This window comes from Sturnus vulgaris, chromosome W, assembly GCF_052056855.1.
Source record: "Sturnus vulgaris isolate bStuVul1 chromosome W, bStuVul1.hap1, whole genome shotgun sequence".
In the NCBI taxonomy this organism is placed as follows: Eukaryota; Metazoa; Chordata; class Aves; order Passeriformes; family Sturnidae; genus Sturnus; species Sturnus vulgaris.
The window spans coordinates 40,063,147-40,090,267 of NC_142282.1; the positions used below are offsets into that span (position 1 = coordinate 40,063,147).

At 43.4% G+C, this 27,121-nt stretch overlaps 1 protein-coding gene across 6 annotated transcripts in view; it reads right to left on the reverse strand.

Moving 5' to 3' along the window:
• Positions 1 to 1,405: 1,405 nt before the first annotated feature.
• Positions 1,406 to 27,121, reverse strand: part of LOC148220173 (mitochondrial nicotinamide adenine dinucleotide transporter SLC25A51-like) — a 57,978-nt gene continuing 32,262 nt past the window's right edge. For 2 of the 6 annotated variants that reach the window (XM_088155597.1, XM_088155598.1), the window contains 2 exons: positions 10,894 to 27,007; positions 1,406 to 5,045 (listed from right to left, as the gene is read on the reverse strand). In XM_088155597.1, the coding sequence (XP_088011723.1) occupies positions 4,133 to 5,005 (873 nt within the window). In that variant the 5' untranslated portion in view covers positions 5,006 to 5,045; positions 10,894 to 27,007 and the 3' untranslated portion in view covers positions 1,406 to 4,132. The remainder of the gene's footprint in view (positions 5,046 to 10,893; positions 27,008 to 27,121) is intronic. The other 4 variants (XM_088155599.1, XM_088155601.1, XM_088155602.1 and 1 more) reach the window with 4 other exon arrangements.

Below are 27,121 nucleotides of genomic sequence, written 5' to 3' on the forward strand. Positions count from 1 at the left end.
TAACATAATACAACATAATATAACATAACAAGGTGATTTTAAACAGAATTATTTAATCATATAATTTCCTTTATCTAGTGTCCATGCTTCACTTCAGAGCTTAGCATTCTGGTTTATGCAAATCCCAATGCTATTGTGATTAACACGAATCTTTTATCAATTGTCACACCCACAAGAAATCCATTATTTATCTGGTATAATTTTACGAAATAGAATGACTCTCAGTTTCCTACTAGCTGCACAATCATTAACACTAGTTGTTCTTATGCAGATAAGAGTGAAAGAATTAATAAGGATTTGGTTGAAGTTTGGAATCAAACTCAAATTGTACATCAGGTAGCTTTCAAAAGGCTCATTGAACTTTGAATATACCTTCTATACACTCACTTCATGGTTACCAAATTGGGCCTGGATGAAGTTAGTCTTTGCATAATAGTTGGCTCTATGACACAATGCTGTGGTTAAATGTAGAGACTAGACAAGACTCTAAAGGGGGGAATGCTGCCAGAATGATTTTTACTTTTATATATTCTCTATATTCTTTATGCATATATTCTAGCTCTATTGTGTAGTTATACAGTTCCTAGCTAGCCCCAGTACTTTTTCCCACCCTGATAGGCAGAAAGACAAAACATACAGGCCCCAATCCTATCTTGGTTCTTCCCGGGAACCAAGGTTGAGACCAGCTCTTCAAGACACATTTTGATAAACAAAGTTTAGTGCCCATCTGAGGGGTAAGGATTTAAGAGGGGCTTGAACCGGGGGGAAATTGCCTAACCACTTATGTCTCTAATTGATGATTTTTGTCAATTATGCTAATTAGCTAAAGTTATAAAACTGCATTCACCCTGTGCGGAGGTGGGCATTTTTTGGACCTTTTCCATATCTGCCCCTGGAGGCCTCCAATAAAACCCAACCTTTGTATTACCTCCTATACTAATATTATCTCGAAAGTGTGTTGTTTCATTTCTAGGTTCTTTAAGGCATCGATATGCATAAGTAAACCCAAACATTTATTGTTAGTGTCATTGAAAACTTGAGTCTAATTATTATAAGTCTGGATCTAATTGTTGCATGAAAAGAAAGAATCATGACGTATTTCAAATTGCAACATCGCCACCCCCACCCTTCTTAGTTTCTGTTCCTTTCCCTGGTGTTATGCTTACTCTTTCACTGCTCTCCATGGCCAGGAGGAATATGATGTTCATGTTGTTGATGGCTTCTTTGGTTTTTTTCTTCCTCACTCTAGGATTCAATTTGGGTTATGTTTATGTTTGCTAATATCCTTTTATACCTTTCTCTTTATTGGTGAATGAAACATGCAAGTAACCTTCGTGCATAGCAGCTGACCACACCCCTGTCCTTACTGCATATTATCTGTTAACCAAATTACAAATGCTTGAAGTGTAAGTTATTAGCCATACAACTCCTTTTACTGTTTTACTGTATTACCAATGATAATTATACAGGGCTTAAAGCATAGGAAAACAACAATTAAAAATACTTTCTGAAAGTTTTCCTGCCCTCAAATCCAAAACATAGAATACTTCATAAACTTTCATGAATAACATACCCTCAAATAAAGAAAAAAAAAGAATAAAGAAAGAATTAAGACAGTCACCTGTTTGGTAGATATGCTTGCTTTCCCTTTAAGGCCTTAAATGCTTATACCTAGAAATCTCACTTTGTCAGTGCTGATATAAAATTCTGTCACAGCACAATTTAAACAAAAATAGTTTGCAAAAAAAAAAAAGCTGTAAATCAAGTAGTTTGCTAATCAAAGGAAGATATATTACTGTTTGAGCATAACAGAGTGAGATCAGTTTTTTGTTTGCAACAGAAACAAAGCAATACAAAAGCAGAAAACTTGAGTATCACAAATTTGCAAATAGGTCTTTCAACAAGGAACACTTTTAAAGCTTGAGATAAAATTGCTGTCTTGCTCCTTCCACCTTTCCATTTCAAGGCACACATACATAGGCACAATCCCACTTTGTACTTGGTCAGTCTACTCTGAAGTTCTCACAGTTCTCTTTCAGTAGGTATTGATGAATGAGATGATGCTCATGTTAAAGCTGAGTGGTAAAATGGTGGACAAAATAGTTTTTGTAGGCTCAGTTTAAAACTTAAGGTTCAGAAAGAAAGTAATCCTAATCAAAAATTAGCGGCTTCTGTTTAAACTACTGTCTTGGTTTAATTTTGACTTTCCCAGCCAAGGCACCAAATTAATGTCTTCAGTTTGAGTTGCCAATTTAAATAAACTTATTTTTTCTGTTGTGAGACAGAACCAGGAGCAAAAGAGCAAGGCAGGCCTAAAACTTGAGAGAGTATAAAAGAAAATTTATTAACTACACAAACAAAAAGAGAGGGAAAAAAAATTTCAGAATAAGATTTTTCAGATCACTCCTTCCCTCCCTCTCCCAATCTTCATAACAACAAAACAAACATATAACAAATACTTCGGTCAGTGCCCAATTTAGTCTTTCTCAGTTCACTTCTGGAGAGAGAAGCCTCGTCTTGTTGAAGTTGTAGGGATTTTTCCCACAAGAAGGAAAAAGACAGTTCTCTTGTGGTTTTATCTTTCACGATTTGCATCCGCCCGGGAACCTGCAACCGTGATGCTCCTCCCAACTCTACAGCTGTCCCAAAGTTGTAGATGTGGGCCATGTCTGTCTCATGGGGTATTACTTTTAAGAATGAAATGTTCAACCGCAAAGATTCTCTCTGTCTTCTTTTTCTCTGCTCAGGCTTCATCTTCAGAAAACCAAAATCCCCTTCTTTCCTCTGGGCAGAAATTCTCAACACAGGTGCTTTTTAGTCAAATCATCTATTAAATGGAACATTTCCATCCCCCCATGTCTCTTTTCATGGTTTATAGGAATATTCAGTACATCAGTTCATTCCTACAATTTCACAAAAAGATTTTCAGCCATTTCAGTATCTTCTCATTCTCCTTCCATCTTAAAAACTTAGCTCTTAGATCACTGACTTCAGAAATCTTCTTATTCCCTTTCATATTCAAAGGAAAGGCTGGAGGCTTTGCAAATCTTATCTGAACACTAAAGAGTTAAAGTTTAACACAACTACAAAAGTTGGGCCAGGCTCAGGCCATGCTGGGGGGGCAGCTGAGGTGTTAATCAGCCTTTCTGGGGCTGGGCTGTAGCCCCACAGTGCTCATGGACACCCGGGCAGGCCCGGCCCATCCGGCAGCAGCAAGAATCGGCCTCCCCCCACGCCAGAGCCGCAGGCCCGTGGAGGAGGAAGCCATGAAGGTCTTATCACACAACTTTTTCTCCCCCCGGCCATCGGGTCCCCCTCGTTGGCAAACGGGGCCCAAGCGGCCTCCCGAGCCTCCCCCCCCCCGCATGGGGGAGGGGGAAGCTCGGGTTGATGTTACCTGCTCAGCCGCCGGAAAGACCAAGAGACTCAGTTCTGGATTACCTCCTTTAAAATGTGTGTTCACGGAGCGAACTAACTTTCTCTAATTGGCTGTTGCAGGTATCCCAACCCCCACAGAGGAAATTCCCTTAGGAAGAATCTCTTCTGAGTTTCTTCTTCCTAAGTCAACCTATCACAACTACAAAGATAATTTAGAGTCCCAAGACATTTGGAAGCTTAGCTTTTAACCCTCTGTAGTGTTTCAAACAAGAGAATTAGTTTTCATTGGCTCCTTCTTTACTTTCAAATTATACATTGTGCAGCATAAAATTTGACTAGTGTGAGTATTGAGAAATATTGGAAATTATATAATAAGCTACTAGACCAATATACAGGTTTTTTTACTTTGCATTTGTCTAGTTATTCCACTATGGGTAAATTTATCCACCAGCATATGAATACTTTAACTTGTTTAGAAGTATATTGAATTGCATCAAGATTTAGATATATTGCCATTTACCCCATAAATATTCAAGATTGTTAATAAGACTACTTTCCATACTAAGCAGCCACTAACAATATCATCCATCTCCCTACTGAAATGTAATGGTTGCTTTGAATTCTCTCCAAGTTTCACGGTGCTCCACATAATTCACAAAAAAATCCATAAATTAACCTATTTCCAGAGACAAAGTGACCTAAAATGTACAAATACCCAAGTGAATAGAGATGTTTCAAAGGAAGGTAACATTTTTCATAATAGCTTTAGCAAGAATTCATATGTTGCATTGATTATGCCCCAAGACAGGACAGAACGATGGTAATTCAGATGGACTCCTCTGAAAAGATGCATCATTTTTTTATCACGTTCTAGCCATATTGTCACAAAAACTTTTAAAAAAGACTGAAATTCGCCACCAATTTGAGATTGCATGCGAGTTTTTACAACATTCATTGGGAAAAATAAAAATCCCAGCACGGCACCCAAGAACCCACCACAGATAAAGTCATTGACCAAGTGAGTGCTATAAGAAGTTGCTTCAGGCAGACTTTGTTTGATAGGTCCTCGTAGGCCAAAGAAGAAGATATTACTGCTTCCATTCCGCAGCAGAATAGGCACCAAACCCCTATAATATTCTCTAATTCCATAGACTTTTAGTACCTTGAAAGCCTGGTAAGTGTTTGTAAATTTGTCATGATGTTTGTAGTCTTGAAGCAAAGTCTGGACTCGTTCAAATGGTGTAAGAAGGGCTTCTGTGGTCCCTGCAAGCACTGCTGCCATGCTGCAAGTCAGAAGTTCAGGTGCACTTGTGTGACTATGGAGCAAGGAGGAGAAATCTTCATACAAGCCAAACATTAGAGCCAGGGTAGTTGTTTTTTGCATTAATGGAGGAAGGATTCCACGATAGAGATGTCGAATTCCATCTTTCTGTAGCTGATGTACTGCTTCCTTTGTTTTCAAGCCATATAACTGCTGTCGAAAGAGGACCTTCTGGATGGGAAAGGTGACTACTATATTGGTGAAGGCTGCACAATAGCCACAAAGATAATGTTTACCAGAGTTACACTTTATGTGATGGCTCATATCTTGCTTTGAATTTGTTGGGACACAATCTTGTGAATCCATCCTTTTTTTCCCCCTCAATATATATCTTAGATTTCTTTTCCTATGTCAAAAAAAGAAAAAGAATGTGAACAAAATGGCACATGACACAGTTTTTTTAGTTTACACACACACATCGTGCACACTGTTCAACATCACACAGTGCAGCATTGTACTTCCTGAAGAAAATTCATCAAATTCAGTGGAACAGTGAGACAAACTGTCATCAACTGATAGATGATGCAAAATGCACAATTTTCTACACCACATCCAAGGGCCTGAAAAACGAGATTTTTTTTCCTTTATGTTTTGTTGATTAGAACCAAATTAAATTAAAACAAATAGACATATGAACCCCTCCAGTTCCACCTTACAACTGAAAATGTGAGGGAGAAATAGGAAGTTTACACATTAAGTTGCGAGTACAGTATGTCAAAGAATTCAAACACGGAATTATCTATTAAAACAGTAGTAAGATACAGTACAAATTACCAAGGTTTTGGAAAACACACTGTCCTGGGGTACAATGCAAAAATGTGTATTCTATCACCATCTGTTGAAATGTGGGAGGGGTGGTGATCCTTATCTCTGTGGGAGATATCCTCTGCTGATGTGCCATCTGATAAAATCAGGGGAATGATCATTGTTATCTTTTCACAACCCATCCTTCCTCCAGAAGATATATTCTGTTAATGGGCCATTAAGTCCTATTGTATGACTGATAAGATTACATCATCCCATTGGGAGATGCTCCAGCCACGGGCAGGAGCCAAGCCTTTCCTACCTAGATAAAAAACTGGGGTTTGGGAGGCGAAGGCAGTCCTTTCCACTGGATCCCAGAGGAAAGTCGGACCTTTTCCACATCATCGCTGGACCTTCGGAGGAAAACTGCACCTTCTACAGGAGCACTGCTTCAACTGAACCACATCTGTCATCCAGGAGGACTGCAGCCACCATTTATACGGACTACTACCAACACCCTGACTGACAGGGTGTCAGGTTGTATTCTGACTCTGTCGGTGGTTTTTCTTTTGTATTATTGCATGTATTTTATTTTTTCTCTTTTTTTTCTATTAAACTGTATTACTGACTTAGAGTCTCTCACTGGTTTTGCTTTCAAACCAACACATTTATTGGCACCCAACGTGGGGCACGAAGGGTACTGAGAAAAGTCAGTATTACAATTTTGTATTTACCATGATTCTCAACGTGCTTACATGGGTTTTATATCTTGCTCTCTATATTTTTCCACACATGGGGAACTATCTGCCAGCTGTAATGCTCCTGTGTAGACCAGAATATGGTATAAAAATTGCTCTATTGGCCTATTATGTCTACTGCATGATAACCTCTGAGGCAATGAACATAATTCAGAATATATATTCAACTTTGTTTGCTTGTCCTAGTCTAGTTTGCTACATTCGGGGTTTTAACAATCACACCCAGGCTCTGGGGGGAGGGGTAAAGGATGATTTTTTCCAATCTTTCCAGCCTGATACAGTAGTTTTTGGAAATGTTGAGTTCCCGCTGGATGCTAAGGACAGCATAATATTGTTGTTAGTTCTGCTTTGTCTCCTCTGCACAGCCTACAACATGCTTAGAAACAAAACACTACATGGTGTATTGCAGCGTATTTTTGAGGAAGAGGAAAAAAGAAACAAATCAACTTCTTCCACGTCTGCACAGAATGTCACAAAGAGGAGAAGAACCAAACACAAAGCAACAGTGTCCGTGTCTATGCAGACTGCCACAGAGGAGAAAAAAGCCAGAAGCGCCATCAGCATCTCCACACAAACCATAACTGAACCAGAATAGCCTAGACCAGTAGCAGTTGCCCCCGTTCAGAAGAAGAAATCAAGGAGCAAATCAGTCTGCATAGTGACTGATGAGGACATGGCAGGACCTTCGCACCCAGTGGAAGAGACAGAGCCAGAAATCATCATGAAGAAAGGCTGAGACAATTAGGATTGTTCAGCTTGGAAAAGAGAAGGCTTCATGGTGACCTAATTGCGGCTTTCCAGTACCTGAAGGGAGCCTACAAGAAAGATGGAGAGAAACTTTTTTCCAAGGGCATGTGGTGATAGGACAAAGGGGAAAGGCTTCAAACTGACAGACAGTAGGTTTAGATTAGATGTTAGGAAGAAAATCTTGACTGTGAGAGTGGTGAGGCACTGGTACAGGTTGTCCAGAGAAATTGTGGATGCTCCATTCCTAGAGGTGTTCAAGGCCGGGTTCATGGGGCTCTGAGCAACCTGATCTAGGGTTCCCTGCCCATGGCAGAGGGATTGGAACTAGATGATCTTTAAGGTCCCTTCCAACCCAAGCCATTGTATGATTCTATGATTAAACTGTCTTTATCTCAACCCATGCGTTTCCCCACTTTTACTCTTCTGATTCTCCCCCCATCCCACTCAATGGGTCAATGAGCGAGTGGCTGCATGGTGCTAGGATGTTGGCTGGGGTTGAACCACGACGGCCCTTTTTGGTGCCCAATGAGGGGCTAGAAGGGTTCAGGATAATGATGGATTTGATTGGGATGTGATAGATGGAATTTATATCTGTTAGTGCTGTTTAGCTTTTAATAGGCAGGCTCCTGTACTTGGCATGGGGCTTGCTTGTCTGACTAAATTAGAGTCTATTGCTCATGGCTGCTTTTTGCTGCTTGCTCATCTGCTCATCTTCTTATTCTGCTGTGCCTAGGAACATTTTGATAATAGCAATGGCCATGTACATGTGCTGGCAGATGGCTAGGGCATCATTGCTGTTTCTGTGCTGCTGTACTGGACAGGCTAGAACTCCAGTGTGAACTCAAGTTGAAGGGACTATAGATGAGTCCACACAGGAACAGGACACCCTGAAGTGTCTGTGGCCATGGATAAGTCCATGCCAGAGCGGGTAAATCTCAAAGCATATGTACCTGTAATTATGTCTGCGCCATAGCAGATACATCTTGAAGCATCAGTGGCTGTGCATGAGGTCATACTGGAGGACCTCAAAATGTGTGGCCATGAATAAGCCCATGACAGAGCTGGTAGACACCTGGAGGTACTGCAGCCATGGGTAAGGCCATGTTGGAGAAGGTGCACCTCAAAGTGACTGTAGTGTGGATAAGTCTAAGCCAGAGGAATTACTATAGCAGTGTGTTGGTTTGAAAGCAAAACCAGTGAGAGACTCTAAGTCAGTAATACAATTTCATAGGAAAAAAGAGAAAAAAATAAAATACATGCAATAATACAAAAGAAAAACCACCGACAGAGTCAGAATACAACCTGACACCCTGTTAGTCAGGGTGTTGGTAGTAGTCCGTATAAATGGTGGCTGCAGTCCTCCTGGATGACAGATGTGGTTCAGTTGAAGCAGTGCTCCTGTAGAAGGTGCAGTTTTCCTCCGAAGGTCCAGCGATGATGTGGAAAAGGTCCGACTTTCCTCTGGGATCCAGTGGAAAGGACTGCCTTCGCCTCCCAAACCCCAGTTTTTTATCTAGGTAGGAAAGGCTTGGCTCCTGCCCGTGGCTGGAGCATCTCCCAATGGGATGATGTAATCTTATCAGTCATACAATAGGACTTAATGGCTCATTAACAGAATATATCTTCTGGAGGAAGGATGGGTTGTGAAAAGATAACGATGATCATTCCCCTGATTTTATCAGATGGCACATCAGCAGAGGATATCTCCCACAGAGATAAGGATCACCACCCCTCCCACATTTCAACAGATGGTGATAGAATATACATTTTTGCATTGTACCCCAGGACAAGCAGTAACCATCCAAACCAGTGGAGGAAAAGCCTTACAAGAAGCAGTTGCAGTGCAGCAGTGACCCTGCCTGAGCTGCATTTGGTGCCCAGTAACTCCACACAACACACCACCTCTCTTGTCCTGAGTGACCACCAGAACAGGCGGACTAAATGAGCTCAATGGACATTTTTTGGATGTTTTATGGACATTTTATGGACATTTTACAGGAGTGGATCATAGAGCACAAGTGGTGGAGTACATGAGCTGCTTCCCAATTAAAGTTTATTACAAGGGAATAAGTTCTTGGAAGCTTTGGATTACCTGTGTTTCCAATATGCACAAATTTCTGCAGCCATTACAATAGTCAATTTCTGTGCAGAAGTTCACCCCACTTGCCCCCCCAGTTTCAGAACACACTACAAGGGACATAGACAATTCTATTTTTGACATGTAACAAGATCATCTAGACCAGTGGGCTCCAAATTTTTTTAATCATGCACCCCATCAGTAAAAATCTTTTGAACATGCACCCTGAATATATGTATATTTATTTATAAATTATATACATGTACTATTATATTAATATATTATGTGTTATAAAATATGCACAAAAATAGAAATTAAAAAGTACGAGATAAAGGTGTAATAAATGCTGAATTAAGATAATTTTTATTTATTAACACTACCAAAATATTTTCTTCCCATACCACGATGGATTGTCTTGCACATCCACTTTAGAGACCACTGATCTGGACTGTAGTTGTGCTGTCCTTAGTAATCTAGCCAGAGACTGAACAAAAGTCCAGAATATTCCCTGATCCAAGGTCCATCCTTTCAGGTTCCTATCACTTCCATACCATCCTGTGGTATATAATATCTAGTCCTTCTAAGAAGACTAAGAGTTCAACAAAATTACCTGCCTAAATGACCATGGTTTTCAGAATGGGAAAACTCTACCCATAAGGAAAGAAAAAAATATTTTGTACCAAACATCCCTTTATCTCTCTGTGTTCATAACACTGGTGACAAATGTTATGCTATGGGATAAAAAGCTTATCTACACACCACAAAAGAGAACAGAGAAAAAATGGCAGGTGGAGGAACTTAAATAATATCCTACCCTGTCTCCTCCCAGGTCCATCACAGGAGAGCTATTAGCCCATCAAAGACCCAGCTCCACAAGTGCAGAAGAGTGCAGAGGCACAAAGACAGGTGAGCAACCCAAATTAGGGACTCAGAAACAGGCACCCTGTCTGGGCCTCTCCCAGGACTGTACCAGGACAGCCTCAGCTCCAGTATTCAGATGCAATATCCATCAAAATGAGTACAGGCAACAGAGGAAGCAAACAGATGCAGCAGTTTGAACAGGAGTCTCTGGGTTCTGCTTTGGGAGCTTCTGAGGACAGGGTTCAGGATCATTGGGGAAATCCTGGGATCCCTCTGAGAAACTTGAGGATGCCTGCTGCTACCAAATAAGGACAAGGTAAGGGAAGCTATGGGGATGTGGGCCCAAGGAAGCTGTAGCAGCTTATGAAAGCATAGTCAGCTGCCCCTGACACGGTGCCTGGAGCCCCTGTTAGTTACCTGCTGATTAGAGAGGGTCAAACTGTTTTAGCTGGTGCTAAGGAAACGCCTATAAAAGAGGCCTGGAGTACAGCCTCCCAGAGGCAACAGCTGTTGCAGAGGGGTATCTTCATCACATTTCAAAACAGCCAATATGTTCTCAGGTATGGTGGTGACATGTCATAGGGCATATTCCTCAGCAGGTATTAGAGCAGCTATCCCTGCCAGATAGAGCTTTAGATGGTGAATGCAGTCTTGTAGGCTGTAGGGAGTGCCTGGGGCCTTTCCTCGAGGATGGAAGAGGTGGCCTTCTTTAGTCATCAAGTGGAGGAGTTAGAGGAGAAAGTCAGCAGGCTATGCAGCATCACATATAGAGTCAGGATCTTCTTAGAGACACAACAGCTTTAAGAGCCCTGGACCCCAGCTGCAGTGGAAACACAGGCAAGAGTCTGTCCCTACCAGAATGTCAGGTGCAGCCTCGAAGAAAGGTGAAAAATTACTTCTGGCAACAAGGAAAAGGCTACTAGCTCTACCAGAAGGCTTGTAACTATGGAACAGATCCACTGCCCTCAAAACTGAGGAGGAGCTGTGTGTGCTTTCAAGTAAATTACCTGGCCAATTGACGCTAAACCACGCAAGATCACCATGAGGTAGTGGTGAGTGGTGGTAGTGGGTGACTTCCTGCTGCAAGGGATGGAGACATCCATCTGCTGATCTGATGGTCATATAGAGATGTTTGCTGTTTGCCGGAGGTGTGAATCTGAGATGCAATGGAGAAACTGCTGAAGTTTGTCAGACCCTTTGACTATTATCCCCTTCATAGAATCATATAAAGGCTTAAGTTAGAAGGGACTTTAATGATCATCGAGTTCCAAGTCCCCTGCCATGGGCAGGGATGTCACCCACTAGATTAGGTTGCTCAGAGCCCCATTCAGCCTGGCCTTGAACACTTCCAGGCATGGGGCATCTACAACCTCTCTGGACAACCGGCTCCAGTGCCCCACCACTCTCACTGTAAATAATTTCTTCCTAACTTCTAATCTTATTCTCTCCTCATTTAGTTTAAAACAGTTCCCTCTTGTCCGATCAATATTTGCCCATGTAAAAAGTCACTCTCTCTCTTTTTTATAAGCCCCCTTTTATTGCGATAACTGGGGTTGTGGTTGGAGACATATGACACGCACTCTCTGTGATCCATATGACAAAAGCCTCTTTATTGTTCCAGACCCTTGTTAAATAGAGGGATTGAATTCCCTAGCTCATGAGAGCTGATTGGTTGGGAGTTCGGACTGCCCAGCTCTCTGACCAGTGAGGTGTCTGCAGAGTAGGATGGAACGTCATTGGGTGAAATCTCTGTTTGGGTTTGAATATATCCTATCATTGTTCACCTAGGGGCCTGTTTATCAAACCAGGCTAATCAAATTGAATTTCTTATCTATGGCCAAATTAATTGCCTAGCTACAAGCCAGCTTGTGCTGTGACAATTCCCTGTTTCCTTTTTTATTAAAAACATGCAACTTGTTCTCTGTCATTTTACCTGCAAGGGCCCTTTGTAGGCAAGAGGACACAGACAGCATGAGTTTAATTTGAATGAGGCTTTTTACCTAATTTAATAAACTTAGCTCTCCCAGTTGGCGATGTGTTCCATGTTTCACTGGAGTTGCAGCACTTATGTTCAGGAGCTGTCAGGCGAAACCACTAACCTTTGGGCTAGCATGTCACAATTTAACTGCTTAAAGTTAAAAATTACAAATTAACTCTATAAACAAGAAAACATTTAACCTTTTAAACTGAAATTATAACTTAACTCTATAAATAGAAATATTCAACTTTAGAACTGTGAGAAAAAAACAACAGAACAAAGAGTTTGTAAACAGGAAAAAACAAATTGTAAACAAATAAATCTTAAAGTAAACTGTTATTTTAAAAGCCCTGAAATTTCATGAGGTAGGTGAACAAATTGTTTCAATCTTTGTTCTACACATGGCTCCACCATGTCCGTTGAGGAGCTATCGGGGATGATGCCTATGGTTCTGGGCAGGACGAACACATCTGGAAGGTACCCAATGCATTCCAGAGTCCATGGAAACACGTGTATCTCCATCCCCAGGTAATAAGATTCCAAGGACCTCCCCATGTATTGATGAGGAGGTCTCTCACCATTACCTTGGGTTTGGGAAACTGAACATCACAGGTTGATTGTAGTGATAGGAAGTGATTTAAAATGACTGGGTTCTGGGATTTTTCTATCATTCTCAAATGATTTAGTGTATAGACAGCTTTAGCTGTCCTGCTCTGTGGGGTCTCACCACCCATTCCTCCCTTTTTTCAAATTTACGTTTTAAAATGCCATGTGCTCTTTCCACTATGGCTTGTCCTGTTGCTAATCTGGGAATACCAGCGTGGTGTGATACACCCCAGAGCTGTAGGAAATGTCTTGTTTTCTGTGAAATGCATGCGGGGCCATTGTCTGCTTTAATGATGTGAGGGATTCCCAAAGCTGATCGCCAATGTGCGATGGCATACCAACCTTTTTCTCCTGTGTGTACTGTAGCCCATATTGCTGATGAAAAGGTATCAATTGAGGCGTATATATTTTAGACGGTCAAATTCAGGGATGCATGTCATATCAGTTTGCAAGATTTGCAAAGCATGCAGCCCATGAGGGTTGACTCCCATCTGCAGTGGAGCAGTGTGGCCTTGGCAGTCAACACAGTTGTTAACTATATTATAAGCCTCTGTGTTTGACAGCTGAAATTGTCACTGTAAGGCTCGAGCACCTTGGTGGAAAAAATAATGTGATACCTTTGCTTGTGCTAGTGTATCTGGTTGTGGGGCTGTCCAAGCAGGGCTAGCTAGTATATCTGCTCTGGCATTGCCCTCTGTGATGAGACCTGGTAAATGTGTGTGACTCCTTATGTGTAAGATATAATAAGGGCAAGTTCTGGCTTGGCTAGTAAGTCATAGAGTTTTTAGTAAGTTAAATAGTTGTGCATTATCTATTTCCTTTAATAGTGCTCGGTCTAATCTCTGTGTGATGTCAGCTACATATGCAGAATTAGTTACAACATTTAGAGGAGTGTGGGGAAAATGTTGGAAATCCATAGCTACAGCCCGTAGCTCTACTATTTGAGGTGATCCACTCTCATATCCCTCCAACGGTTGCCACTCACCTTCCTCTTTCCAAGTTACAATGGCCTTTCCTGTTTTCCCAGAACCATCAGTAAATACTGTAGCACCTTTTAAGGGTGTTTGGCTATTTAGAGATTTTAGAGATAGTGTAGTTTCTTCACTTAACTTCAGCAATCTATGGCTAGGTCAATGATAAGTGATTTGTCCAGAAAAAATTTGCAAGGCACCTTGCAAGGCTGTGCAATTAGATAAACACCATTTGAACCATTCTTGTGTCACAGGAATAATGATTTTTGAAGGATCTCTAGCATTCAGTTGTAAGCACCTGTGACAACATTTGATAATTAATTGTGCAATTAGTTCAAAGACAGTGAGTGCTGTCTTTTTAGGCTGATGAGGTAAAATCATCCATTCCAGTATGTGCAAAGGATCAGGCCAGTGTGAATTCCACTGCCCAATAGTGCCAGTAGGATGAAAATTAACAGTGAGAATAAATACAGTGATACACACCTCTGGGCATATCCGGTGGACTTGTCTGTCTGTGATAGCTTGCTCTACTGTTTTGAGAGCAGCTTTTGCCTCTGGATTTAATTTTCTGAGAGAAGTTAACTCAGGATCTTCTTTTAGGAGATCAAATAAAGGTGCTAATTGTGAGTTGGTTAATCTTAGATATGGTCTGACCCAGTTGATAGTACTCAAAAGTTTCTGTGCATCATTTAGAATTTGAATCTTAGTTGAAAATTGAATAGTTTGTGGCTTTATAGTCTGATTCATTATTTTGAGTCCCAAATATTTCCAGGGTGCTTGCTGCTGCACCCTCTCTGGTGCTACCTGCAGCCCAAATGTTTTTAATGCTTGCAACAGGCTTGGCTGAATCTGTGAGAGTTCTTCTTTTTTTTTGGGTTGCTATCAAAATATTGTCCATATAATGGTAACAGTATGCCCCTGGAAATTGTTCTCTCATGGATGAGTGTCTGTGCAACATACCACTGACAGATCATAGGACTGTCCTTCATGCCTTGGGGAAGAACATGCCATTGATAACGCTTCACTGGTGCAGTGTTATTAATGGAAGGCACTGGAAAAGCAAACTTTGGAGTATCATCTGGGTGCAATGGAATAGTGAAAAAACAATCTTTCAAGTCCACAATCAGAATGTCCCAGGAGGCAGGTATCATTGTAGGAGATAGCATACCAAGTTGCAACGCGCCCATGCTTTCCATTATGGAATTATTTTTTCTCGTGTCATGGAGTAACCTGTAAGAGCCTGACGGAGAGACGGAGGCTTTCAGACAGCTCTTAAAATGCTGTTTATTGCATAGACGAGGTTACAGCAGTTGAGAGTCGTGGGTGAGCCTATAGCTGCTGGCTATAGGCAAGATATGTGTCCTGAAACCCCTCTAGTTCTGGTTACAATGCATTATATACTTTTCATTACAGAGCATCTTAATACATGACTACCAATGAACATCATACACAATACCTTTTACATTTACATATAACCTATCAAAACTGCTAAAATTACCATATTATGTTAGTGACTAGCCAATGATTGGAGTTAGTAGTTACATGTTAAACTTTGGGACTTGTTCTGCAGAGGAAAATTCTGAGATCTTTTCTCTACTTGCAACATTGGCTTTCTTGTTTGCCTGTGAAAATCCTTTTTTTTTGGTAGAAACATCTTTTGTTTGAGGTAGATTTATCCTTTGTTCTAAGCCATAAAAGCTCCTTCCAACTCACTTGCTCTTTGCCTTCTAGTTACCCAGTAAGACTGGCTCAGCAATTCTTTTCTTCTATATCAAAACTTGCTTTCGTTCCTATAGAACATTCTGTATATCTGCAAAACTCCTCCGTTAAATTCTCGTCCTTGGCAACACTAACCTCCACTTGCCAGATTTCTTTTTTATGACAAATACCAGAGTGTCCCAAGGGCTCATAGATGGCTCTATGTGTACTTGAACCAGTTGTTCCTGTACCAGGGTTTTGAGGGAGTCTAGTTTCTCTTTTCAAGGGACCACTGTGGTATCCACACAGGCTGAGTAGTGAGCCACTTCAGAGCTAGTGTGGGACACCTTATGCCCTTTAATACAGTGGTCTCTGTTAAAAATCCATCCCCACCCGGACTCCCCATGCAGATAGAACATCCCTCCCCCACAAGTTCAGTGGTGCAGCAGTGATGTATGGTCGAATTGTAGCTGTTTGGCCTTCATGATTTTTAATCTACACAGGATTGCTCCTCAAGTAGCTCTATGTGGTCCCTCCGATGCCAGCAATGGCAGATCCTGCTGGTGTGGTAGGCCACGATGAAGGCCATATGTTGGTAGAGATGATAGTGACATCTGCCTCTGTAGCAATCATCCCACTGACCTTTATCTGCAAAGGCTTTGCTTTAGGCATCATAACAGTACAATCCATATTAGGTCTTTGATCACCCACAACCTGAGTCCAGTACACCTAGGGCTGTCCTGTTGATCCAAAACCTTGGTCTCCTCGCTCCCTAGAATCTGCTTTGGGGACACAAGACTCCATCCAGAAGATAGCTGGGTCATGAGTGGAGATGGCATCCGATTTGAACAGTGATGGGGCTGGAGCTGATGCTGGCACTACTGCAAGTGCTTTCTCTCAGGGATTGGCAGCAGGGGGGAGACTTGTGTTCTCTCCGTGGGTGTCTTGTATGTCCATCAGCGATGTGGTTCCCTGGGGCTGTTCCAGTCTCGGTTGCAGATGTGATCAGGCTGCAGAGGCTGTGGCAAGAGCAGGACCGGGGCTGAAGTGACGTAGATTCGGCATCCAGGCACCCGCAATGACGTCTCATCAGAGCCCGCCCCCGTGTGGCAGCAGCAGGCAGGCGTGCCCATCAGAGGTGGGGCTGTAGGCACGGCTTGGCAGACAAGCCAATCAGCTCTGGGTAGGGGTGTTCCGTGTTGCATTTCCTAGATACATTGTAAATGGTACATTCCGTGACCCCTGCTATGCCCTGTATCTTGGTCCTTCTCCCCTCCTGGCCATACAGGGCTGGCTGGGATCCAATTTCTCCCCGCCCCCCTTTCCAGACCCTAGAAAAGGTCGGTACCCCCTGGCCTCTGTCTCTCTTTTCCCCTCTTTTCTCCCCTCCCTCTTTCTCTCGCTACCCACGAGAAATAAACCCTGTAACTTCATCAGGGGAAAGAGCCTCCTTTGTTATCTTATTTACGTCCATGAGGCAAGGGCCCAGGGAAACTTCACCCTAAGACCTGAGCTAGACCGGAGGAAGGGTGAAAAACCCCATTTTAGGGCCAAGTAAAAGCCTCAGTTCCGGGCATTTCCGTGGTGACGAGGGGCATGGTTGGCTCCGGCGCGAGGGGTGAGGAGGCGGTCCCGGGGGCCACATGGCACAGCAACGGTGATTGCCCAACATGGCGGCTTGGGGCGGTAAGAGGCACACCGACCCGGCACAGCAACTTGGCTGTGCTGGCATGGGGTGTTCCAGCCCTCTGTGGCAGCAGCCCCGTGGCACGTGCTCTCCTCTCCCGGCTGACAAGGATTCGCTGCTTGGCGGACCCTCTCCAGCAGCTGTGGGCTGGCTGCCAGCTGTGAGTGCACTCGCTGCCAGGGCTAGGCCCACTGCTGGCACTGCCACTCCCCCGCGTGCTGGGTCTTTCCCCTTTGCACGTCCGCCTGCCAGGGTTGCTCCACATGGGGAAATTGGGCAATCCATCATGCCGCTGCCTGCCGGGGTTTGACTGCCCCCCCCCAGCCCCGCCACCCACCGGGGCTGGTCCAAGTGTTTGGGTTATACAATCCTTCTCACTGCTGCCCGCCTGGGTCTGGCTACCACCCTCTGTTCTGCCACCACCCAGGGCTACGCTACGCAAATTGGATTTTGTCTGATTTGGCAAGTTCAAGACGAGCCTCCAAGGTCTTAAAACTTAGACTGCGCTTTGACTGCCTTTTTGAACCATAGTATTCTGTTACAGCCTAGAGAATTGTATGTTTGGGAAACAAGTTATGGGATATCTTAGAGAACTTAGAAGCTAGAGGTTAGGACTGTAACCAATAAAGGTAGATAGCTTAGTAGAAGGATTAGAAGTTGACAAAGATTGATTGTTTATATATGATAACATTCAGAGACAGCTAAATACACATATGGAAGCATTTAAGCAAAATCAATATACATTAAAAAATACTTAGAGCCAGCCAGGGGAGACCTATACATCATACATTTTGACACTGAAATTTATGAAGACCAGAATGGAGAAATCAGCAGGTTAGGTAGTCATAGTAACAAGACAGAGGCAAAAAGTTTAGAGTGAGGTAGACAGTCCTTACTTCCTCCCCTGACACCCTCCGACTCATTTAGAAGACCACCGACTCAATACCAAGGGAAGACTATGCAACTGCAATGAGTATGCAATTAATTTTAATACCGAGCGGGGAATGGGCGGTGGCAGGTAATAAATATGTATAGGCATCTTAGAATATGAATTACTTTTGTGACTAAATAGAGGGCTAAAAGCTGCGGAAGGGCGCGCACGCCTTTGTGAGCGATCCCGTGTGTCTGCCCAGCGCTGAAATAAATATATCCTTTTGACTAAACCAGTTGAAAGGTATTTTGTCCTTGACTTTCGTGCATCATTTTGAAGTGGCATCTATTATATATTTCCCAGTCCGCATCCATTTATTAATATCTAACGCAGTCTCTTTAGTTGGTTCCATTCCCCGTTTTTTTGTCCATGATATTAAGTCTAATTGAGTTTCGTCCTGATAATCTATATTCCTCTCCTTTAGAAAATCAGTCCATACCTTAATAGCTGGATATTCCTTCATGGAGACAAGTCCATCCATATCTTCGGTTGAGTTTTTCTTCTAGTTTTCAGCTTTTCTGTTTCCCCAGCTCCCATGCCATTCAGTATTTGATAGTCTCCTGGCTTTTTTCAGCTCCCCACACCATTTAATAATTGCCATCCTTCTGGCTTTTTCCAGCTATTATGCTGCTTACTTTTTTATAGTCTTTTTTTGCTTTTTTCAGTATTATGCCATTTCAGTCTCCCCTGCTCTGTGTGGAGAATATGGCTAAGTCAGATCATGTCGCGGCCACCAGATATTGTGTTAACTGGGGTCATGGTTGGACACAGGTGACACGAATCTTCTGTGATCAATATGACAAAAACCTCTTTATTGTTCTGGACCCTTCTTAAATAAAGGGTTTGAATTCCCTAGCTCATGAGAGCTGATTGGTTGGGAGTTTGGACTGACCAGTGAGGTGTCTGCAGCTTAGGATGGAACATCATTGGGTGAAATCTCTGTTTGGGTTTGAATATATCCTATCATTGTTCACCTAGGGGCCTGTTTATCAAACCAGGCTAATCAAATTGAATTTCTTATCTATGGCCAAATTAATTGCCTAGCTACAAGCCAGCTTGTGCTGTGACACCCTTTAAGTACTGGAAGACTGCAATGAGGTCTTCCTGGAGCCTTCTTTTCTCCAGATTGAACAGCCTCAACTCTCTCAGCCTGTCTTCATAGGAGAGGTGCTCCAGCTCTCTGATCATCTTTGCAGCCCTACTCTGGACTTGTTCTGTCTTGTGCTGAGGGCCCCAGAGCTGAATACCGTACTTCAGATGGGGTCTCACAAGTGCAGAGTAGAGGAGAACAATTACCTCCCTCAACCTACTGGCCACACCTCTTTTGATGCAGCCCAGGGCCACCTAAGCAGCAAGTGCACATCGCTGGCTCATGTCTAGCTTTTCATCCAACAGCACTTCCAATTCCTTCTCTGCAGGGATGCTCTCAATGAGTTTATTTCCCAGTCTACTCATCTCTGGGGTTGCTCCAACCCAGGTGTGGTACCTTGCACTTGGACTTGTTGAACCTCATGAGGTTCTCATGGGCTCACTTCTCAAGTTTATCCAGGTCCCTATGGATGGTATCCCTTCCTTCTGTTGTGTCACCTGCACTGCTCAGCTTCATGTCACCTGCAAACTTGATGAGGGTGCACTCAATCCCACTGTCTTTGTCATTGATGAAGATACTGAAGAGCATTGGTCCCAAGACAGAGCCTTGAGAGACACCACTTGTCACCAGCCTCCACCTGGATATAGAACCACTGACCACAGCTCTCTGACTGTGTCCATCCAGCCAATTACTTTTTTACTGAATAGTCCACTCTTCAAACCCATGTCTCTCCAATTTGGAGATAAGAATGTTGTGTGGGACTGTGTCAAAGGCTTTACAGAAACCTAGGTAGATGACATTGATCAGTCTTCCCTTGTCAACCTTTGCAGTCACTCCATCATAGAAGGCTACCTGATTGGTCAGGCACAATTTGCCCTTGGTGAAGCTGTGCTGGCTGTCTCAGATCACCTCCTCATCTTATATGTGCCTTAACATTACTTTCATGAGGATCTGCTCCGTGATCTTCCCAGGCACAGAGGTGAGGCTCACCCATCTGCAGTTCCCTGGATCTTCTTTTCTCCCCTTTTAAAAAACAGGAGCAATGTTTCCCTTTTTCCAGTCACCAGGGACTTGACTGCCATGACTTTTCAAATATGATGGAGATTGGCTTAGTGACTACATCAACCAGTTCCCTCAGGACCCTGGGATGCATCTCATCATAGATACCTTTATTATTATCTTGCACTGTATCTATATCTACTAGTAGTTATTTTTGTTTTATTTCTGTGTAGAAAGTAAATCTGTTTAAGTCTTATGTCTATTTTCCTTGGTCTCTTCAATAAATGATTCATGTTGTAGTAGGCCTGGTCAGTCATTATTAAGAACTTGTGAACAAGAGTGGGTCTTGGGGTGCTGGCCACCTCAGTAAAGCTACTATCACCTGCCAGAAACCTGGAAAGGCAGGGATTTGTCTAAGCTCTCCCCTCTCCATTCCTAACAGAAGATGATGGAGCAGCTAATCTTGGAAATTACTTCCAGGCACCTGAAGAACAAGAAAGTCATCAGGAGTAGTGAACATGGATTCACCAAGGGGAAATCATGCTTGACCAACTTTATACATTTCTACAATGAAACTACTAGCTTGGCGGACAAAGGGACAGCAGTGAGTATTGTCTACATAGATTTCAGTAGGGCTTTAGACACCATCTCCCACGAGATTCTCATAGGGAAACTGTTGAAGTATGGTTTGAATGAGCAGATAATGTAGTGAAATGAAATCTGGCTGAACAGTCATGCCTAGAGGGTGGTGATCAGTCGCACAAAGATTAGTTCACGACCAATAACTAGTGGTGTACCCCAGGGGTCAATACTGGGCCTGATCTTGTTCAACATCTTCATTAATGACCTGGATGACTGGGCAAAGCCTACCCTCAGACAGTTTACGGATAACCCAAAAGTGGGATAAGTGGATGACACACAATTGTGCTGCCATCCAGAGGGACCTCAACAGGCTGGAAAAACAGGCTGACAGGAACCTCATGCAGTTCAGCAAGAAGTGTCACATCCAGCATCTGGGAAGCAACAACCCCAGCCACCAGTACAGGCTGAGGACTGAACAGCTGGAATGCAGCTCTGCAGAGAAGACCCTGGAGGTCCTAGTAGACATCAAGTTGGACATAAGCCAGCAATGTGCCCTTGCAGCAAAGAAGGCTAATTGTCTTCTGGGCTGCATGAAGAGGATTATTGCCAGCAGATCAAGGGATATGAACTCTCCCCTTTATTCAGCCCATTGAGGCCATACCTGGAGTACTTCATCCAGTTCTGGCTGGCAGTACAAGATTGTACTGGTTTTGGCTGGGATAGTTAATTTTCTTCATAGTAGCTTTTATGGTTCTAAATTTTGGATTTGTGATGAAAACAATGTTGATAATGCAGGGATGTTTTACATATTGCTGAGCAATGCTTACATAGAGTCAAGGCCTTTTCTGCTTCTCACACTGCCCCACCAGTGAGTAGACTAGGGGTGCACAAGAAATTGGGAGGGAACACAGATGGGACAGCTGACCCCAACTGACCAAAGGGACATTCCATACATGACATGACATCATACTCAGCAATAAAACCTAGGGGAGAGGTTTACTGGAGCGGCCATTTCTCAGAGACCAGCTAGACATCAGTTGCCTGGTGGTGAGCAATTGCTGTTTTTTTCCATCACTTTCTTTTGCTTTTGTTTGTTTTTCTTTTTTTCTTATGAAACTGTCATATGAACCCACACGTTTCCACACTTCTACCCTTCTGATTCTCTTCCCCATCCCACTGACAGTTCATTTTGGTGCCCTACATGAGGCTTGAAGGGTTTGAGATAAAAACAGATTTGATCTAAGTGCATTGAAGGGAACTTATAATTATATCTGTTTAACAGGTTCTGGTCATGATGCTGACTTATCTGTTCCTAACAGTGGTTTATCTAATCCACGCAATGCTCCCTTTTTTGCTGTACATCAAATTTGAGAGCTTGTTAAAAGCTGGTTTTAGCTTTTGAAGTTTGTGGTGCTTGGTGGTGTTTTGCCTAGAGGAATTAAGATAAAAGCACTGGCCTTGAGCCTAATCTGGTATTTGGGCCCTGCATTGATGCCTTACCTGTACTTCAGGAACCATCCAATGGAGACAATTAAAAATTACACTTTTTCCCTTTTCTCCTCTGAGAGGCATTCAGTGTAGGAAACACAGAATGGCACCTTCCCCTTCTCCTATGGAGTAGGTGTTTTCTCCCTTTTTACAATAAATCTTTGCTATCTTAAACATCCATAACTAAAATACTCCTATCAATACTTCTCAATTTTTTTTTTTTTTTGCTTTTTCTAAAGCTAACTAACTATTTAGGACTATCACTCAGGGATATGCCTCAAGACAGTGTAGTTATGGGTGGCAAGGAGTGTGGGAGAATATGGGCAAGTGCCTAGCACAGTTGTCACTGATGGTCTGGAACTTCACTCCTGAACAAGTGTGAGATCCTGATAGTGACAGAATGTTTGAAAATAGGATGCTCTGGCTATGCCAAAGAGACACAACTTCTTGCACTGTGCTGGGGCCTAGCCTATGCCTACTGAGCACTATTCAGCACTATTCAGAATCCTCAAGGACAAGAGAGGGTCTCTGGATGAAGACATACAAATAGACTTTGTGGCTAAACCAGATACTCAGCCATCAACTATATCTGTTGCTCAGATAGTCAAGAAATAATGGAAATGGAGGTCAACTCATTTAGTAAGGGAAGAAGAAGCTTTTACTAAGAGGGAGGAGGAGAAAGAATCAGAAGAGGCAGCCTGTTCTGCAGCAGAGCAGTCACAAGAAAAGGAGGAGGAAGAGACTGAAATAATAAATGAGTCAGTAACCACCCGATCCCTATCCTTGAGTGAACTGTGAGATATGTAAAAAAGATTTTAGCCATCAACCAGGCAAGCAAATTATCAGCTGGTTACTCTGATGCTGAGATATTGAGGAGAATAGTCAGGCATCAGAAGGTAAGGAAGCCCAGCAGCTGGGATTCCTTGCTAAGGATAAGGCCATTGGCAAAGGAATTGGAAAAAAGGCAGGAGTCAAGCCTCTGGAGGCACCTCCTGTCGAGTGTGAAGGACATATCCCTTCAAGGAAGAACTTGTAAATTACAGAGGCAAGCAGACCACCACCAAGGAAATTAGGCATGGTGGAGGTGATCTATAGCAACCAGGTCAATAACCAGGCATTACAATGACCCAGATTAAATCCAGTACAGGCAGTCCATGTGGTGAAAGTTTGTACAAAGTACACCATCATACACCAGCACCCTAGCAATAATGAGCTAGACAGACACGGAGGCACCCACTGTCTAGATTTGCCAACCAACTCCGGCAATTTGAAGATAATCTCTCTTCCTCCCTACAGGCCTGTGTCTTGGCTGTGGACAGGCTGTTTCAACAGTTCCAGCAATTCAAAGAGAATATGTCTTTTTCCTCATCCATACTGAACTGTTAGCCTGTTTCTGCTCAAAGGAAACAGTACCAGTGGCACACAACATGTGCCACCCTGTGGTTCTATCTGCACAACCAGAGGAGGACATGAGGAAGTGGGATGGTGAATCTACCTGGACACTAGATTTGGTATAGGAATTGCAGTAAAAAAACAACAGCCAAAAGGCATCCATCCAGGAAATTTACTGTTCCAATTTGTATGAAGCAGAGTAGAAGGGAAGATCTTCAAAACTTAATAAAGGGACTTCTGGTTTGCAGTTACAAAAATCAAGTAACGAACACTCTGTCCAGGAATAAAAGGGCCCTGTCTCTAGCCAGGTGGAGGAAAGGGAAGACTGTGTCTACTGGACTGTGTGGGTTTGATGGCCTAGCACATCAGACCCACAGGAGTATAAGGCTCTGGTGGGCATTGGTGTACAGTGTACCCTAATGCCATCAGATTACAAAGAGGCAGAACCAATCTGTATTTCTGTCCCGATAGGAAGATCTCAACAGTTGTCTATGTTGGATGCAGAGGTGATTCTAACAGGGTGTTGGGGTTTAGGATTTGTCCTTTTGTTCCTTTCTCTCATGGAATTTTGTCCCATAGGTTGCTAAGAAACAATAACTATCAATACTTAACAAAGACAAAAGAAGTTGCCCCGGGAAGGGTGCAGCTGGCTGCTCTCTTATCTGAGGTTTTTCTCTCGGAGGGGGGGACAGATATACCATGAGATTTTGGCTGGGGAAAAAAGGGCTAGGCACAGCTCCTAGGCTCACTTACACGTGTTATAAATGAGACAAAAGTCTCGATATTCAGCAAAATTTAGATTGCTTTATTTGATATAGAAAGAGCAAGCAGCGTGCTGGGGAACGTGAGGGGTCACTGCCCACTTCAGGCTCCACTGAACCTTGGTTTGCAGCCTTTTCTTATACTGTGGTTTCTCGTTGTAATCAATTTTTGGATTTTTGTTGTCATAAGCAGTGGTGGTTGAATAAACATCCTTACACAAATTCACAAAGCTTTTGGGTGATAATCAGTCACAGATAGCCATCTGGTCCTTGTAGATAACCACCAGAGAAGTTCTGGAAGTTTGGTCCTTGTAGATAACTACTAGAGAAGTTCTGGGAGTCTGGTGCTTGAGACAGGCAGTATTGATTAGACAAAGGCAGGAAGGGCTTTTTGGGAAGTCCGATTTTGCAAGCTGGTAGCCGATACAACTTATTTGGAAAACATAACATAACATAACATAACATAACAAGGTGATTTTAAACAGAATTATTTTATCATATAATTTCCTTTATCTAGTGTCCATGCTTCACTTCAGAGGTTAGTATTCTGGTTTATACAAACCCCAATGCTTTTGTGATTAACACGAATCTTTTATCAATTCTCACACACGCTTGGCATTCGGAGAGGAAGGAGGCCTGCAGTTGCCGTGGGAAGAATTCACCACCACTGAGGGGTTCTGTCTTCTGCTGCCTTCTACCATGAGTGGGGCTCTGCTCGTAAGAGCGGCCGTTGCACTGGGACCCTACCTCACTAAAAAAGAACTTTCACCATCTGCTCAGATGCCTCAGGGGAAAACCCTGGGATCCCGACCCCTTTTCCCTCCCAGGGAGACTTTCCCTTGCCCTGCTGGGGAGCCGGGCTGCCTCTGCCCCATCCCCACCGTTTTTTGCCACTGCTCCGAGGTTTCTTTGCTACACTGTAATTCGCACCCCCTGCCTGCCCAGATGCCCCGCGGTTCAGCTACAGCTGCCGAGTTTCTGATACACCTCATCTACCACTTCAGGACTTTGCTCATCCCTGCCTTCCCAGTTTGCTACTCCGAGGTCCCTGCTACAGCTCCTTTTGCTATCCAGAGAGGGCACGGGGATCGCTGCCCCTGGGGGTTCGTAAAGGAAGCCCCATTTCCATCCCTTCCGCCGAGCCCGTCCACCACTGTCCACGTGGAGAGAGACAGCCGAAACTTGCACCACAGCACCCCCTGCAGCCGCGGGGGAATCATCACACCTGCCCTGACAGCTGTAACTGTAACTACACCACAGGCGAAATTTCTTAGAGTGGGAAGAGACTGTTTATTAGGTTTTCTGTTCTTGTTTGTTGTTGTTACCATTGTTGTTGTTTGTTTGCCTTGTTATACATACACAGACTGGTAAAGAACTGTTATTCCTTTTCCCATATCTTTGCCTGAAAGCCTCCTTAATTTCAAAGTTACAATAATTCGGAGGAATTGGGTCATATTCTCCATTCAAAAGGAGGTTCCCACCTTCCTTGGCAGACACTTGTCTTTCAAACCAAGACACAGGGAATGTGTGGCATCCTATTGTGACTTGCCCAGTGTCCCCATGTATCCTTAGCATAGACTACCTCAGGAGAGGGTACTTCAAGGAACTAAAGGGGTACCAAGTAGACTTTTGATAAAGCTGCCTTGAGTACAGAGATTAAAGAGATGTCTAGCTTGCTTGGTCTTGCAGATGATCCTTCTGTTGTGGAGTTGCTCTAGGTTGAAGAAAAAAAGATGCCAATTAATACCATGGCAGTGCACCAGCAACAATATTGCACCAACCGAGACTCTCTGGTTCCCATCCATATGTTGTTTTAAAGACTGAAGAAGCAAGGAATGATTAGCAAGACTCACTCAACCTTTAATAGTCCCGTATGGCCAGTGAAAAAAATCTAATGGAGAGTGAAGGCTAACAGTGGACTACTGTGGCCTGAGTAAAGTCATGCCACCACTGAGTGCTGCTATACTGGACATGTTAGAGCTCCAATGTGAATTGTAGTTGAAGAGAGACAAGTGATATGCCACAATTGATATCACTAACGCATTTTTCTTGATCTAGATCTGGCAGCAGAGTGCAGGCCACGGTTTTCTTTCATGCAGAGGAATATCCAATACATCTGGAATCAACTGCCCCAGTGGTGGGAACATAGTGCTACCATGTGCCATGGACTGATCCAGACTGCACTGGAACAGGGTGAAGCCTCTGAACATCTGCAATCCATCGATGACCTCATTGTGTGCGGCAACAGAGAGGCAGAAGTGTTTGAGAAAGGGAAAAGAGTAATTCAGATTCTTTGAAAAGCTGGTTTGGCCATATGTTGGGGGTTGAATTTTTCCCTTTTCTTTCTGTGGAATTTTTCCCATTGTTATGCTAAGAATTTGTGGCTACACCCTAGCTCAGATAGCTAGGGTAACAGTTTCTCTTGAAGGGAGTGGGGAGAGGGGGAACATCGGGAAAGGAGAGGTGAGGGCAGCTGCCTGCTCTCTCAGCTCTCTCACTCCTCTGGCTCGGAGAAGAACGGTCGCTAGAAACTCTGCTCTGCCATCCCGAAGTGGGGGAGCTGCCTTCCTTGACTGTGGGATCCCGCAACCTCCCTGCTCGGACGCTCTCTCCTGCATCTCCTGCCGACTTTAGACATCCTTTTGGAGCATCGGGACTGACACTGCCCCGGGACCCGTGAGCAGCGTTTCCCCTCCTCCCTTCCCATCTGGGACACAGCCTCCATCACCGCATCGCCCCTCCAGCCACGTGCAACCACCGCATCTCTTCCCTGCTTACCGTGAGATGGCCAGCGCTGCCTGCCAGCTGGGACGGTAACTGCATCACAGGGGAAAGGTGTCCACAACCGAGAGAACTGTTTGCTGGGTTTTCTGCTCTGTTGTTGTTGATCTCGCAGTTGTTGTTGATCTCACAATTATTGTTGTTGTGTTTTGTTTGCCTTGTTACATATATATATATATATATATATATATATATATATATATCAGTAAAGAACTGTTATTCCTACCCCTTATATCTTTGCCTGAGAGCCCTTTAATTTCAAAATTATAGT